Source organism: Bombus terrestris, chromosome 14 (assembly GCF_910591885.1).
Source record: "Bombus terrestris chromosome 14, iyBomTerr1.2, whole genome shotgun sequence".
NCBI classification, from domain to species: domain Eukaryota; kingdom Metazoa; phylum Arthropoda; class Insecta; order Hymenoptera; family Apidae; genus Bombus; species Bombus terrestris.
In genome coordinates, this window is record NC_063282.1 from 8,265,367 (window position 1) to 8,279,536 (window position 14,170).

At 34.7% G+C, this 14,170-nt stretch overlaps 2 protein-coding genes across 12 annotated transcripts in view; one reads left to right on the forward strand and one right to left on the reverse strand.

The window, feature by feature from the left end:
• The window catches only part of LOC100644578 (inactive rhomboid protein 1), a 284,993-nt gene that overhangs the window by 212,362 nt on the left and 58,461 nt on the right, over positions 1–14,170 (forward strand). The window lies entirely within an intron of this gene.
• Positions 1,409–3,803, reverse strand: LOC105666994 (copia protein). 7 transcript variants are annotated; one of them, XR_007226366.1, is made up of 3 exons: positions 3,571–3,803; positions 1,836–3,490; positions 1,409–1,737 (listed from the first exon to the last, which is right to left on the reverse strand). XR_007226366.1 is itself a non-coding variant. In XM_048412102.1 (2 exons), the coding sequence occupies exons 1-2, from the start codon at positions 2,195–2,197 to the stop codon at positions 1,683–1,685; spliced, it is 417 nt and encodes a 138-aa protein (XP_048268059.1). In that variant the 5' UTR covers positions 2,198–3,797; the 3' UTR covers positions 1,409–1,682. The 7 variants fall into 7 exon arrangements, 1 of the variants encoding a protein (XP_048268059.1); XR_007226370.1 differs by having other exon boundaries at positions 1,836–3,430; positions 3,540–3,803; XR_007226367.1 differs by having other exon boundaries at positions 1,836–2,336; positions 2,449–3,803.

A 14,170-nucleotide genomic window follows, 5' to 3' on the forward strand; every position in this document is an offset into this window, starting at 1 on the left:
CAGGAATTGCGCTAAGTGAACTATAGAAAATTCAGACAATTTTCGAGTAGCGACGTTTGTTTACATCGCAGATGTAAATGAACAAACAGAAATGTAAATAAACAAAGCGGAAATATAAATAAACACACGAAAATGTGAATAAACAAACGAGAATGTAAATAAACAGTAAATAAACAAACGAAAATGTAAATAAACAAAGCGGAAATATAAATAAACACACTAAGATATAAATAAAAAAGGGGAAATATAAATAAACAAAGCGAAAATGTAAATAAACACACTAAGATGTAAATAAATAAAGCGAAAATGTAAATAAACACACGAAAAATGTAAATAAACAAGGCGGAAATGTAAATAAACATACTAAGATATAAATAAACAAAGGGGAAATATGAATAAACAAAGCGAAAATGTAAATAAACACACTAAGATGTAAATAAATAAAGCGAAAATGTAAATAAACACACTACGATATAAATAAACAAAGCGGAAATATAAATAAACACACGAAAAATGTAAATAAACAAGGCGGAAATGTAAATAAACATACTAAGATACAAATAAACAAAGGGGAAATATAAATAAACAAAGCGAAAATGTAAATAAACACACTAAGGTGTAAATAAATAAAGCGAAAATGTAAATAAACACACTAAGATGTAAATAAATAAAGCGAAAATGTAAATAAGTACACTACGATATAAATAAACAAAGCGGAAATATAAATAAACACACAAAAAATGTAAATAAACAAGGCGGAAATGTAAATAAACACACTAAGATATAAATAAACAAAGGGGAAATATAAATAAACAAAGCGAAAATGTAAATAAACACACTAAGATGTAAATAAATAAAGCGAAAATGTAAATAAATACACTACGATATAAATAAACAAAGCGGAAATATAAATAAACACACGAAAAATGTAAATAAACAAGGCGGAAATGTAAATAAACATACTAAGATACAAATAAACAAAGGGGAAATATAAATAAACAAAGCGAAAATGTAAATAAACACACTAAGGTGTAAATAAATAAAGCGAAAATGTAAATAAACACACTAAGATATAAATAAACAGTAAATAAACACACGAAAATGTAAATAAACAGATTAAGATGTAAATAAACAAAGCGGATATGTAAATAAACAAACAGAAAATGTAAATAAACTTAGCGGAAATGTAAATACACAACAAGTAAACAAACGGAAATGTAAATAAACATTGTATATCATCAGAAACAAACGATAGTTTGTAAACAGAGCGCAGAATCATCTGAGCTCTCAGAAATCTTTAAAAAACTTTTGTTTGTTTACATTCCACATGTAAATATACTATTTTATATTTTAGAGGTAGGATCGCGTTAGTTATTATTATATTATCTGGATAATAAAGCCACACTGCTCGGAGCAGAAAAATATTTATTGCACACACTTGAAAGGAACACGAACGAAAATGAAAGAAAAAACAAGAGAAGTCTTAAAACTATCGATCAGGTCTATCGACCGTGTCTAGTAATAATTGCTAGTTACTCCTTTTGTAACTAGTCGTCAGCATATAGATGGCGAGCGAGAACTCACGTTGTCATTTTCAACACCCCCTCTCAGCGGAATTCGAGTGCACGTCAAACCAATAGTCTCTAGGTGAGCATTATGACTTGGCCTTCCCAAACTTTTCATTAATAAGTCTGCTGACATCTCATTTGTGGGCATATAGCAAATTCCAATGATCCCCTGTTGGAAAATCTCACGAATATAGTGATATCGGACATCTATGTGTTTCGTACGACCGTGGAACGTTGGGTTTTTGAGCAAAACCTCTCGCTACTAACCTAGCCTTTCTGCGCTCAACCTCTCCATTTTCCTTGCATTTGGTCTTTAAGACCCATTTTGATCCAATCGGAGATCTATTCACTGGGCATTTTACCAATTCCCAAACGTTATTCTTAATCAAGCCGTCATATTCCATTATCATGGCTTCCTTCCATTTTTCGGCATGAGGTCCAGATAACAATTCATCTACTGACTCGGTCAAATTATCATTGACCAATTGTACTGTTTCTTGATCAATTGGGACAGTTTCGTACATTTTCCTTGGTCTGCCAACATTTCCTGTTCGCATTATCTTTGGTCTTCCTTGCCCCCTCTTGACCATAAATCTATCTTGAACATAATTTTCATTTTGATATACCATACCAGTATATTCGGATTTTGCATCTACGATATATAAATCCCTTCTACGATTAGCAGTAATACTTGCTCGACCTCATCGTTCTTTCCAAATATTGTGGCCATCTTATTTGTGAATAAGATTCTTTTTCCTTTCGCTGTAACTTTGATACCGAGATCAAATTTGCCTTTAATTCTGGTACGTACAATGTGTTTTCCAATCGGAATTTCTCAAGTTTATTTTTTTTTAACTAAATAGTATTGCAGTACCTTTACCTTTGATTTGTGCTAATTTGTCATTCGCTAATCTTACACTTTGATCTTTGATTGGCTCTATGGATTCAAAACAGTTTATGTCACAGCACATGTGTGACATCGCACCACTCTCAATGCACCATTCCTTCGGTAATTCCATGTTTGTATTCAACGAAATATAGTAATAATACTATTACCCTGATTATCTTCATCCTGAATATCGAAAGTATGTAGGCATTGTTCAGTGTTGGGTATTTCAGGGACTTGTGCTAATTGAGCTTTATGGTCATCATTTTTCTTCTTCAAACATTGATTTGCCGTATGTCCACGTTTGTGACAATAAAAACATTCAATATGTTTTACCTTATTAGCTTTAGTAAGTCCATTCTTATTTAAGGAATTTCTATTTTTAACATACCTTTTGTATTTGTTTGAATCTACTTGTAGAGCTTCTTGGTGATCACTCGCAGCATTCGAATTGCGACGAAAATTAGCTTCTTCTAATAATTTTGTCCTAAGTACATGTGGGGTAGGCAATTGGTCCAGCGATTCGATCGCACATCTAAAGTTTCCATACGTATTCGGGACGCTGTATAATAACAGGATTGACAGCAGATCGTCATCGATTCCAATATCCATTTCCTTTAGATCATCCACGTGGCTGAAAAAATTGTTTAAGTGATCGGACATATTTTCGTTACCGGACATTTTCGTGAATAATAATTGCTTGAGGAGCGTAGCCTTTCTTGCAGGTCCTTTAGGTTCGTAAACCTCCTTTAATTTATTCCATATTTCATGTGAAGTTTTGCAATGCTTCACATGACATAGCTCACTCGAACTCATAGCAAGAATAATATCGTCTTGGGCTTTACCATCCCTTTCATTCCATAAAGAGGCTTCATCCGCTGCTTGGGGTTTACTTATTGTACCATCCGCATATTCCCATAAGTCATCTTTAACGAGTATTGCCTTCATTTGCATTTTCCACGTGTCGTAATTTTCTCTGTTTAGTTTTTCAATACTTGAACTCACTCCGTTCGACATTTTTATGTTCGTCTAATAACTATATTATAACGCAAACAATTATTTTATATTTGATAAAGCGCCCTTACGATATTCAACACTGAATCATCGACCACGTGCCTTTTTTTGTTTTTTAGGTTATCTTCTGCGCTCCCTAATATTCTTACTATTTATAATATTGTTGTTATTTTATGTTTTAGAGGTAGGATCGCGTTAGTTATTATTATGTTATATGGATAATAAATTCACACTTTTCGGAGCAGAAAAACCTTTATTGCACACACTTAGAAGGGTCACAAACGAATGAAAGAAAAAAGGCAAGAGAGGTCCTAAAACTATCGATCAGGTCTATCGACCGTGTCTAGGAACAACTTCTAGTTACTCCTTTTGTAACTAGCCGTCAGCATATAGATGGCGAGCGAGAACTCACGTTGTTATTTTCAACAAATATTTTCAATAAAAATAATAATTAATTATTGAACCTGGGCCCATAACCCGGCCCATAATCTGGATAATAAATCCACATTTCTCGGAGCAGAACCTTTATTGCAAACACTTGAAAGGAACACGAACGAAAACAAAAGAAAAAACAAGATAAGTCTTAAAACTATCGATCAGGTCTACCGACCGTGTCTAGTAATAACTTCTAGTTACTCCTTTTGTAACTAGCCGTCAGCATATAGATGGCGAGCGAGAAGTCACGTTGTCATTTTCAACATATACAAGGCAAAATGTAAATATACATCAGAAGTGTCAATATACATATCGATGTTTGTAAACAAAACGGAAAGCTCAAGAACTAGACGTCACTTCTGGTAATTTTAGCGATTCTTACCATATGACATCGATTTCCAAAAATCGTGAAAATCGTGCCACCTTCTATGTCATCGTGTTCTTCTGATACAAAGCCACAAAACCTATCCTGATTTTTGGATAAAATCTCGAAAATTTCGTTTACCACCTACTATACTATATGTTCTCTTTCAACTTGGAGTAATTTCTAGAACGTGACGTCATTCCCAAGATTTTGGGGAAATTGTGCCAGCTCTTAAGCTACGATATTCTCCTGATACAAAAACTTGCTGTTCTTGACAGAATTGCCAAAATTCTGGCAAACAAAGCGAGCAATTTTCCTCCAATTCTTCGAACTTAGAACTAATTTAATCGTAAACAGGGTCTATTTTTCGAGATTCTCACTTCAGAACGCTGTAAAAAGTGCAAAGTTCATTAGCGATCATTCTCGTTAAAAAAATGGGCTTGGTCATCTTAAGAGCGTGGGTCAGGTCGGTAAATGATTAAACGATTAAATTAAAGTTTAACTGCGCGTTTATTGAATTCTTTTAATAAGTACAAGTTACGAAAGTGTGCAAGTTTTACAATTCTTCCGCAATTACTGATACAATGACAATATAATAGTGCAGTGCTAACGATATAACTTGGTCAATTAAACTTGCAATGATATAACTATAGTAAATAATAATCACTAAAAATATATTACTAAAAGCGCCGTGAAATAAAAATATCAATTGCAACTTCTATAAGTACAATAAATAATAATGATAATTAATTTGTGAGAATATCGTGAAATAAATTTGTCAGTCGCAGTTACTTTATTCTTCTGTCCTTTCCTTTCCTCTTCTTTCTTTTTTTATAGATGTCACTAACGATAAAGATGTACATACATGGGTTCCGAGCTGGAATTCATACGGCTCTGCGATAAGCCCGGCCCTGTAATTAACAGGCAACCGAAATGTTTTGCGGATCGTTTAACGATTTGCCACGGGCGAAATATTAAAGTTCATGAACATTTAAATTCCTCGCAGCTGCCCTTTAATTTTATTACTTCTGGATCAGTCCGAAAATCTGTCGACCGGTTGGACATTACCGAGCAAATATTGGAAAACTTATTAACGAGATTGATACGCTGCGATGAACAACAGCCAGAGGATACTTGATCGATTAAACTTTTATTGATTTGCAAATTATTTCTGCCCGCGAACCGATCGCCTCACGCGAAATTCCATTTTATTTAAACCAATGATACCGACCAACGAATTGTTCGCGTTATTTATTTTCCGTTTTGTAGTTGTCGCTCGTGCACTGCTGAGACAGAATTCAAATCTACACGATCACGTTGAAACAATTGTATTATACGATTCTGGGATTCGTCACTGTCGATTTCATCCAAAAGAATCATTGAAAGATATTTTTGGAACTACTTCATGATTGTCGCATTTAACATCATTCTCGTGTATAGTTAGTTGAGATTCATTAGTTAAAATGAAATGTCAATAGGAAACGGTAAACAGGAGACAATGAAAAATTTTAATTCTACGTCTAAAAGGAATACTATCTCTAAAAAAACATCATGACAAAGATATTTGAGCACTATGTATCTACGTTAATTGGCATACGAACTATTAATTCGATTAAATTTACTAGTTATATCCTTCCAATATATTGGTTTCAATCAATAATGTTCCTCGAGTTTGTGACTTGTCACACATTTGTGACAACAAGAAACATTACTAAGTTCCCGTGTTTTGTTTTTAAGGTAACAGAAGAGTATACTTAAAAGAGGTGCCAAGATATAAAAAAGAGACTCGTGTTTCTAATTTCAATTCATCCTATCAATTAATTTATGAATAATTTTACTATTCTCTTATTTTTCCAATCTTAGTCGCCAATGAAAATTTCAACTGATTCGATCCGATAATTCGGACAAGTATGTCCGCCTAACTCAAAATGGAAGTCCTCTCGTTCAAAATAAGGTCATATTTTCATCCGCGAACGACAGGTAACGATATCTATCAGACAAATCGAAATTCCAGCCGGAGGTGCATATCGTGATTAATATCTCGGCGGAAATGAACTATCGCGACAGAATGGAACGACCGCTTCCTTGACAATGTCTTATGGGCTGATCCACTTCCTCAAATGATACCGTCAATGATTTATGAACCACTAAGCTCCATCTTGCATGATCTCTTCCATCTGGTGCCACTTTATCAGAGTAGCATCCGTGTAAACATGCTTGCTACGCGCTGATTCGATATATAACGAACAGATACGGCTAGCAGAGCTCTATCTATCTTTCTGATAACGTTTCGACCCTCCTCGTGCTGCTCTTGATGAATTTTCTTCGCCGTAGGGAAGTCCGTCTCGAGATCACGCGACAGATTCGATTAGAGAATGTAATTTAAAAGTTTAATTGCTAAATCGCGGATTTTTATGCGTTTACTTTGACTCTGACGATGCAAAAATGCACAAAATGTACATGACGTACAGAAATATATAATATTCCTAAAGTGGAATACTCTAACTATAATTTCACAATTATATCATAATTTTATTAGGAATATATTTTTAATGTTTAATAGGAAAAACGAATCAAATCGAATTTTAACTGCGTTTATAAAAATACAAATTTGCACGAACACCTACTAATTATTTTTGTCGTTATACTAGGGCTAGATGTTTATGCTGATTATGTTTATGAAGATTTTTATATATTATGTGTGTTTACGTCAAGTTTAAAGTAATTTGAGTTGCACGTGTTACAAAGTTACAGTATACACAGCAATGTATACATTGTTTGTTTAAAATTTTTACATAATAAGTGCAGAAACATAGTAATGTTTCTCACCATCTTTGTAGTCCATGCATAAAACTAGGAACAAGGAACCGATGTTCAATCCGTTTTTATTTAGTGAAAAAGCGACAACTTGGCACAAAAGGAACGAATTATGTGCTATCGTATATGTATTACATATGTACCGCTATTCTCTACTTTTATACGCCAAGTCTTGGCCAGCATGGCTTTTGACCAACCGAGGCGTAACAAACTAAATTTCCAAGGAACACGATCCTTCTTGCTCGCTTAAAATATAAAACAACGGATTTTCCGTGGCCGGTGGGTGAAATTTTCACGAGGAAGTTCGCGCAGTTTTCCCCTGTTCCGAACAGTTTGCCGATGATGGTACGGCAGATGAGAAAAGGGGGTTGGGTGAATCGAATCACGACACGTATCGCGTCGCAGCGACCGTGTCGAATCCTAGTCGGTTTGCTAGCCAGGAAGAGGTCCCCTGACTTTCCATCAGCCTGATAATAAAGACAGATCACGGCTCACGAAAAGGACTCACGCGTGACAGAAATTTCTAATGCCGTTTGACGAGCTTCAACTCCTTTTCACCGACGTTGGCCGATGCATTCCAAATTCCTCTTGATACCCGCGTCTGCCTTTTTGTCAATCCGTAACTTGTACAGGCTACGAACCCCAAAGGGAGGATCCTCAAATATCGGCCCAAGGAAATTTCACTCTATTTTTACTGGATACATATTGAATGTAAAGGATATGCAGTGAAAAGAAGTTCTCTCGAAGGGATGAAATTGAAAAGAATCTTTTTGTGGGAGAATGAGGAGCTCCGTGTTAAATGAAGGAATTCTGATAATGAAGTTCGATTGGTATTGAATATTTATGAGTTTCTTTCATGCAAGTATAAAGAGATATTCTATAATGAAGTTGGGAAATGACGGAGTTCTACTTTGATTAAGTGGAGAAAATATAAAATGGTTTGCTTATAGAATGGTATATTAAATGAATTTACTGTCATAATATAGACAGAGATCGGAGTATTTTTTTGATAAGCAAATGTATGTTTCAATTGTTGTATATAATAAGATCTGTTGGGCAATGGTATACAGATTGTACAGACTTATCAAAAAACCAGATATACTTATTTGAAGAAAGGACATTTCTACGTTTCTATTTATTTAACCGAGTATTCGTCCTACATTTTTAATTTGAAGTCTTTGCTTCGCAATTTCATACAACTTGTGTGCAAGCAATATTAAAAATCAATACATCTCATCCAATTCTCTGTTGTTTTCATTTTCTCAATATTTTCATTACACCGAGTATACTGATCTTTGCTTCTCTCACACTTAAAGCTATTCTCCTTCATCAAAAATAAATTCATCAAGTATTCTCTTCTTATTCCTTGTCTGTTTCTCATTTTTCCATCTTTCCTTTCTTTTTTCTCGTTCATGCTTCGATATTCTCATTACTTTATTTACCCTAACTAAAACAAGATATTTATTCTACCAAGGAAACTTTTACTTCCAGTGATTGCCAACTACTCAGTGTCTATCTACCTACGTCTGACTGCTTCCAAACGTACGACACTTTTTCCACATCCCTTTTATCATAGTTACCCGCCTGACAACCGGAGGCAGGATTCAAATTATAATTTCCCGGCGATCGTTTTCGTGAAACGAGTTTTCCCTTCTAGACATGGTTCTCTCCTTCCTCCGCTGTCAGTCTTACTAATTCTTCCAACGGAAGTTTCCCCGATTCAGCAAGAATTCCCCGCTGGTCGAACGTCTTTTTTTTCCTTTCACTTCTTTCTTTCCCTCGTATCCAAGGAAGCAGATTAAACGAGATTAGATCAGAAAACGAGGGTGGAACTTTCTCCTAGGGTGCCGCGGCACCGTTAATTTTCGGTTTCAATTTTCAAGCCAGACCAATGCATTATGTTGCTTTCTTGCAACCCCAGCCTCCGGGCCCCGATGACAAAGTAGCGCTCGTAATTCATCCGGAATTGCATTTCTTTCGTGTTTGCGGGACCCTGTTCCCATCCCCCATAACATTGTCGTTTTACTTAACGGCCGCCACCCTGGCGAAAGTATCGGTCCGCTGATATTATCTGAATTAAACTTGGAATTATGATGTACGATGGTCCAAGTGTCGCCTGCTCGAAGGATTTCTCCTTAGACTGTCCAGAACGATTTCTCTCTGCGACGATGAAAATGTCTTTTGTTGAGATATCTTCCGCTGTAATTAGAGAAATGTGAGAATGAGAATTTTCTCGCATATATAGTACAGGCTATATTATCATATAGAAGATGGTAGAAAGAGAAGATTCGAGACATTAAGGGTAGATAACATTCGTTAAACACAGGGAAATGGATTTAGTAAACAGGGATGGAAAAGTTAATATTTCCAAAGTTGTACGGAATTTTTCTTTTTGGTTAAAAGTTTTTTTGGTCAATAAATTCCTTAGATTCCTTTGGGAATTTCGTGAGAGCACGATGGGGATTTTTTTACAAATATAATATAATATATTATATACATATAATATTAATAAATGGACAAGCTACGAATTATAAAGTATTCGCTCAGTTCTTTTATCATTTTATAATTTTTCATTGAACTATTATATCAAATAGTTTCTGATCTGAAAATTTTGTTCCGTTGATGGTCGGTTTTAGATAGTCGCTGAGCAAACGTCAAAAGGTCCAGATCCGAGACTTCGGTCGCGTTCGTTATAATAAATTAAAGTCAATGAGTGTGACTCGTTTTTTTTTTTTAAACTCGTAACTTGTAAACTGTAAAATTTTACCAATAATACTGTTTCAATTGTACAATCTTTCTGTCGAAAAAGGAGACTGTAGTAGAATGAAGTTTCTGCAGCATCTTTTATTTCAAAAGTACAGAGAATCCAATTTCGGTTCTGGTAATTTTTCACGAAGATTCGATTGTTTGGATTTTTGTAGCTTTAACTCGACAAAAGTTGCAGTTTATTTTCGAACAGTTTTTCAGGGAGAGATTTGATTGGATCGTTCGTTCGTTTAAATTTACGTAACGAACTTATGATTTGTGTGCTAGACGGTTAAAACGAACTTCTCTTTCTTTTTTTTTCCTTTAAATCGAGAATTCTGTTGTGGAATATTAATGAACCTTGTCATCGTGAATATTAATGGTCGAGTTAATGAAAAATGGTCGTGAGACCGACAAGATCTCCCCTTATATCTTGTTTTCAAGTCTTTTCTACGAACCATTAAGTTTTTCCTCTTATTACACTCGAAACAATAGATTCGTGATTCTAAAAAGAAAAGTTTTACTTGCCTTCTTTTATGAACAATTATCTTATATTACAAATCACAAAATGGAGATTCGTATTTTATGTGATATTACAGAAGAGATTTTGTACCAATTTTTCAACGTTCCAATGAAATTCGTCAAACGGAAGCTTCAGTTAATAAACGGATATGGGTTAAGTTAACAGAGAAACAATTTATGGGCTTGAAAACACTCGAGCTGACTGTTTCTCTCTCTTTCTCTCTCTCTTTCTCGCTCTCTCTCTTGACGAATCGAAATGTTTTCGAGATTAACGAAGCGATTAAATTTCCTATATTTCTTCATATTTGTAAAACTGCCAGTCGCCGTATTAATTACCATTAACGCGTTAAAAAATCGAAAATGCAACTCGTTCGTTAAACTTCGCCCGTATTTCCATGAAAATCCGTCTCTAGATAAACTTTGTTCCTTAAATATCAAACGGAAAATGAAACAAAAAGGAGATCGCGTTGATAATAACAACGATTCTCTTTTTCTCATTGCATATTCATGCGAGAAATTTATATGAAAGCCTTTTGAATTTCATTTTATAATATTCCTACGATATTTCGTGGAATACAGAGTAAAAAGTGAGTGAAACGACGTATAAGAAACTCGAACGAAGAGATGAAAGCGGGATAGCATTCGGTTCCACTCGTATTTTCTATTTCGAAGACATCAGCAATATTGTATCGTATCCGATACAAGCTCTAAGATATTATCCTTTGTTCTCTCTGCAACACTTATCGGGTATTCGATATTTTCGGGAAGCGAGCTGCATCGTCCAACATATTGAGTTTAACTGAGTTCCTGGTTGCTGGACACTTTGACAATGTTATCGCGTTTAATCTTCTATCTCTTTCCTCGGTGTTTGTCATTTTTTCATGACGAAGTTAAAACATCGATCGTCTGTAATGATCAAACGCTATATTCCTTGTTCCATCGATTAAGATTTTAAATGGCCATTCTTTATCATCGCTTCATTTTTCGACGCGTTGACGATATTGTATAATATAATCTGCATAACATAATTTTATTTAAAGGCTAAGAAACACGAACTGCTTCCAAAATATTTCAATGTATTAGGTTGAACAATAAGTTCGGGGTATTTTAAGAGATTACATTAAGTGTAAACTTTGTCTGATCAAGAATTATTTTATTTATCCTACTTCTTTATTTTACATCTTTCCAAGTTCAAACATTCAGGCACGTGTATCTTTACGTCCTTTAAACGATACAAAGAATATTTATAACATTAACTTATTTATTATGAACTTTATTATCAACTTATTATTCAATTGTATATTGTATCTAGAAAAATGTAAAAATGTTAGATAAGATATTTCTAACCAAGAAAGATGAGTACATTAGATGTTTCACATAAAATCTGCCTAATCAAAAATTTCCTTATTCATCCTATTTCTTTATTTTCTATCTTTCATCCAAAAATTCAAGTACATGTACCTTTACATTTCATAAACAATTTGAACAATTGTTATAATATTGTAAAGGGCAATTAAATTTATTACTAATCTCTATATTGTATCTTGAAAAATGAAAAAATATCAAATAAGACATTTTTAATTCGTTAATGCTTTCTATATTGCTATATGCTTGCTATATTATCAACAAAATTTGCCATAAATATAAAACTATTTAAACTTGCCATAACTACGAGGATATTCCTAGTATTTCGAATATGCTCTCTGTTGAACAGCGTAGAACCATAGTGAACCTCATCTTAGTTTTTAAAATCCTCAACCAGTTCGTCAATCGTTCAGAAATTCTTGAACCTTTTAAATTATATGCTGCTAGGATACCAAATTAGGAGGAGGAAACTTCTTCGTATCACTTTGTATCGAACTAGCTTAGGTAGCTTGAATTGCATCAAAATACTTTGCTCATTTGCAAACAGCGTTAACGAAATCGTCGACTCTTTTCGCGGATTCGCAATCTTTAATTTAAAGCATCCATATTAACTCTCATGCAATTATAAAAATCGCAACCTCAAATTCGTGCTCACACTTTTATACTTTAGTTCATGTCCTCGTGTAACCGATGCCAAAGGGCAGATATCCGTTTAGTAAATAGATAAATAGAAATGTCTTTTTTATTTTAGTTATTTCTTTAGACTTTCGGTAAATTGTAAATTACTATGTGGATGACTATCCTCAGTAGGATGTCATCTTGCTTTATCCCGCGAGAGATAAATTGTTCAACAAGTCAGCAGGATACTTTCTAACTTTCGTTTCATCTAGACTTCGTATATTTACATGGCTAGTCGATTAACATGTTGTGTAACTCTGTTCTTGTCGTTCCATTACATTTCTCTTAGTTTCCGTAGATCTCCGTTCCTGATATAACACGGTGCATTGACAACTGTTCTGAGTATAATTAATTGCAGTGATTTAAGATTGTCGATGCGGTTCACTGATGATGTTTTTAGGTATATTTTCTATACTGAGCTTTTTTACTCCTCTGCTTGTTAACCACTACATCTGCCTTCCTCTTGTCTTCATATAGTAAATAAACAAATAACGAAGAAAAATGTTACTACCATACTCGTGAATCCTATGGAAGAATTCTTCAATCCTCTTATTCATACTGCAACTCAAAAATACAGAACCTATTGAAGCTCTATGATATTTAACGATTCTAAAATACACAGAAACTTTTTCTGCCTTCCTAAAAAAAAAAAAAAAAGGAAAACGTTGGAACGCTTTCATAACGATGCAAACGGAGCAATCGATTAAACAGAATAGGGCGATTGGAGCCGTGGTTGGCTGAGCAGCACAGGTCGAGCAACCAAACGAATTTTTCGAGACATAGTCGCGTTTCGATGGTCGTTTACCTATCGTTTCCTCGTTATCACCGACGCGATTGATAGCACGGCTGCCTGCGGCGAACCTTAACACGGTCGTCCAGAAGCCGCAAATAATAATTACGATCGCGTGTGAGCCGGTTATTAGCACGAGTACCGGAAACTGCTTCCGTTACTAATGATTATGTTCGTTATTCAAGTACCACCCACTAACGGTGCCACTTAATCAGCACCACTTTGCGAACCCGTTTAACCCGCCGCGGTTAAATCGCCACGGGAAACCGTGTAAAATACCGAACGAAAGGCACGTCGGCTAAAACAAGCATTGCTTTTAGCCAAACGACTGGTTTACGCTTGCTGTGCAAATTATTCGACACAATATTCGCTGAAAATGTTAGGGTGCAAGAGGAATTGTGATAGAAATTGAATTTTGGTATTTTGTTAACGGATGATTTTATTTCGGGAAAGTTTACTTTGAAATGAAAGATTATTTTTTAAATATTTTAATAACCTATTAAAATAACTAAATATATTGTGATATACTAATATGCTAACATACTAGTATAGTAATATATGCTATTATGCACATAATATATTGAACGTCTTGATCGTTTTGAAATCCTTGATTGTCGTGAAATACGTGTTCGTTTTGAAAGTCGTGATGTTCTCGAAACTTTCGATGTCTATTCTTTATTATGTTATATACTGCGCGGCGGCACGGCTCATATGTATCCTCTAAGTGTCTAAATACTTTCGCGTCACATTGTATAAAATTTGTCCGATTAGCTGCAAGCGTAAGACGTAGGATTTCACGGTGGCGAAAGATAGCCAAATTTCGCGTCTACGTGTACAGGCATTAAAATAATACGGGGAGTATCTGCAGTAATAGCCGCATTGCGTACAACGTTACTGCAATCGCATGATGTAAATGCGCCGTTACATCGAACCAGTGAAGGAGAAAAAAACGTCTCACACGCGTTAAATCCATTGTAATTGTACTC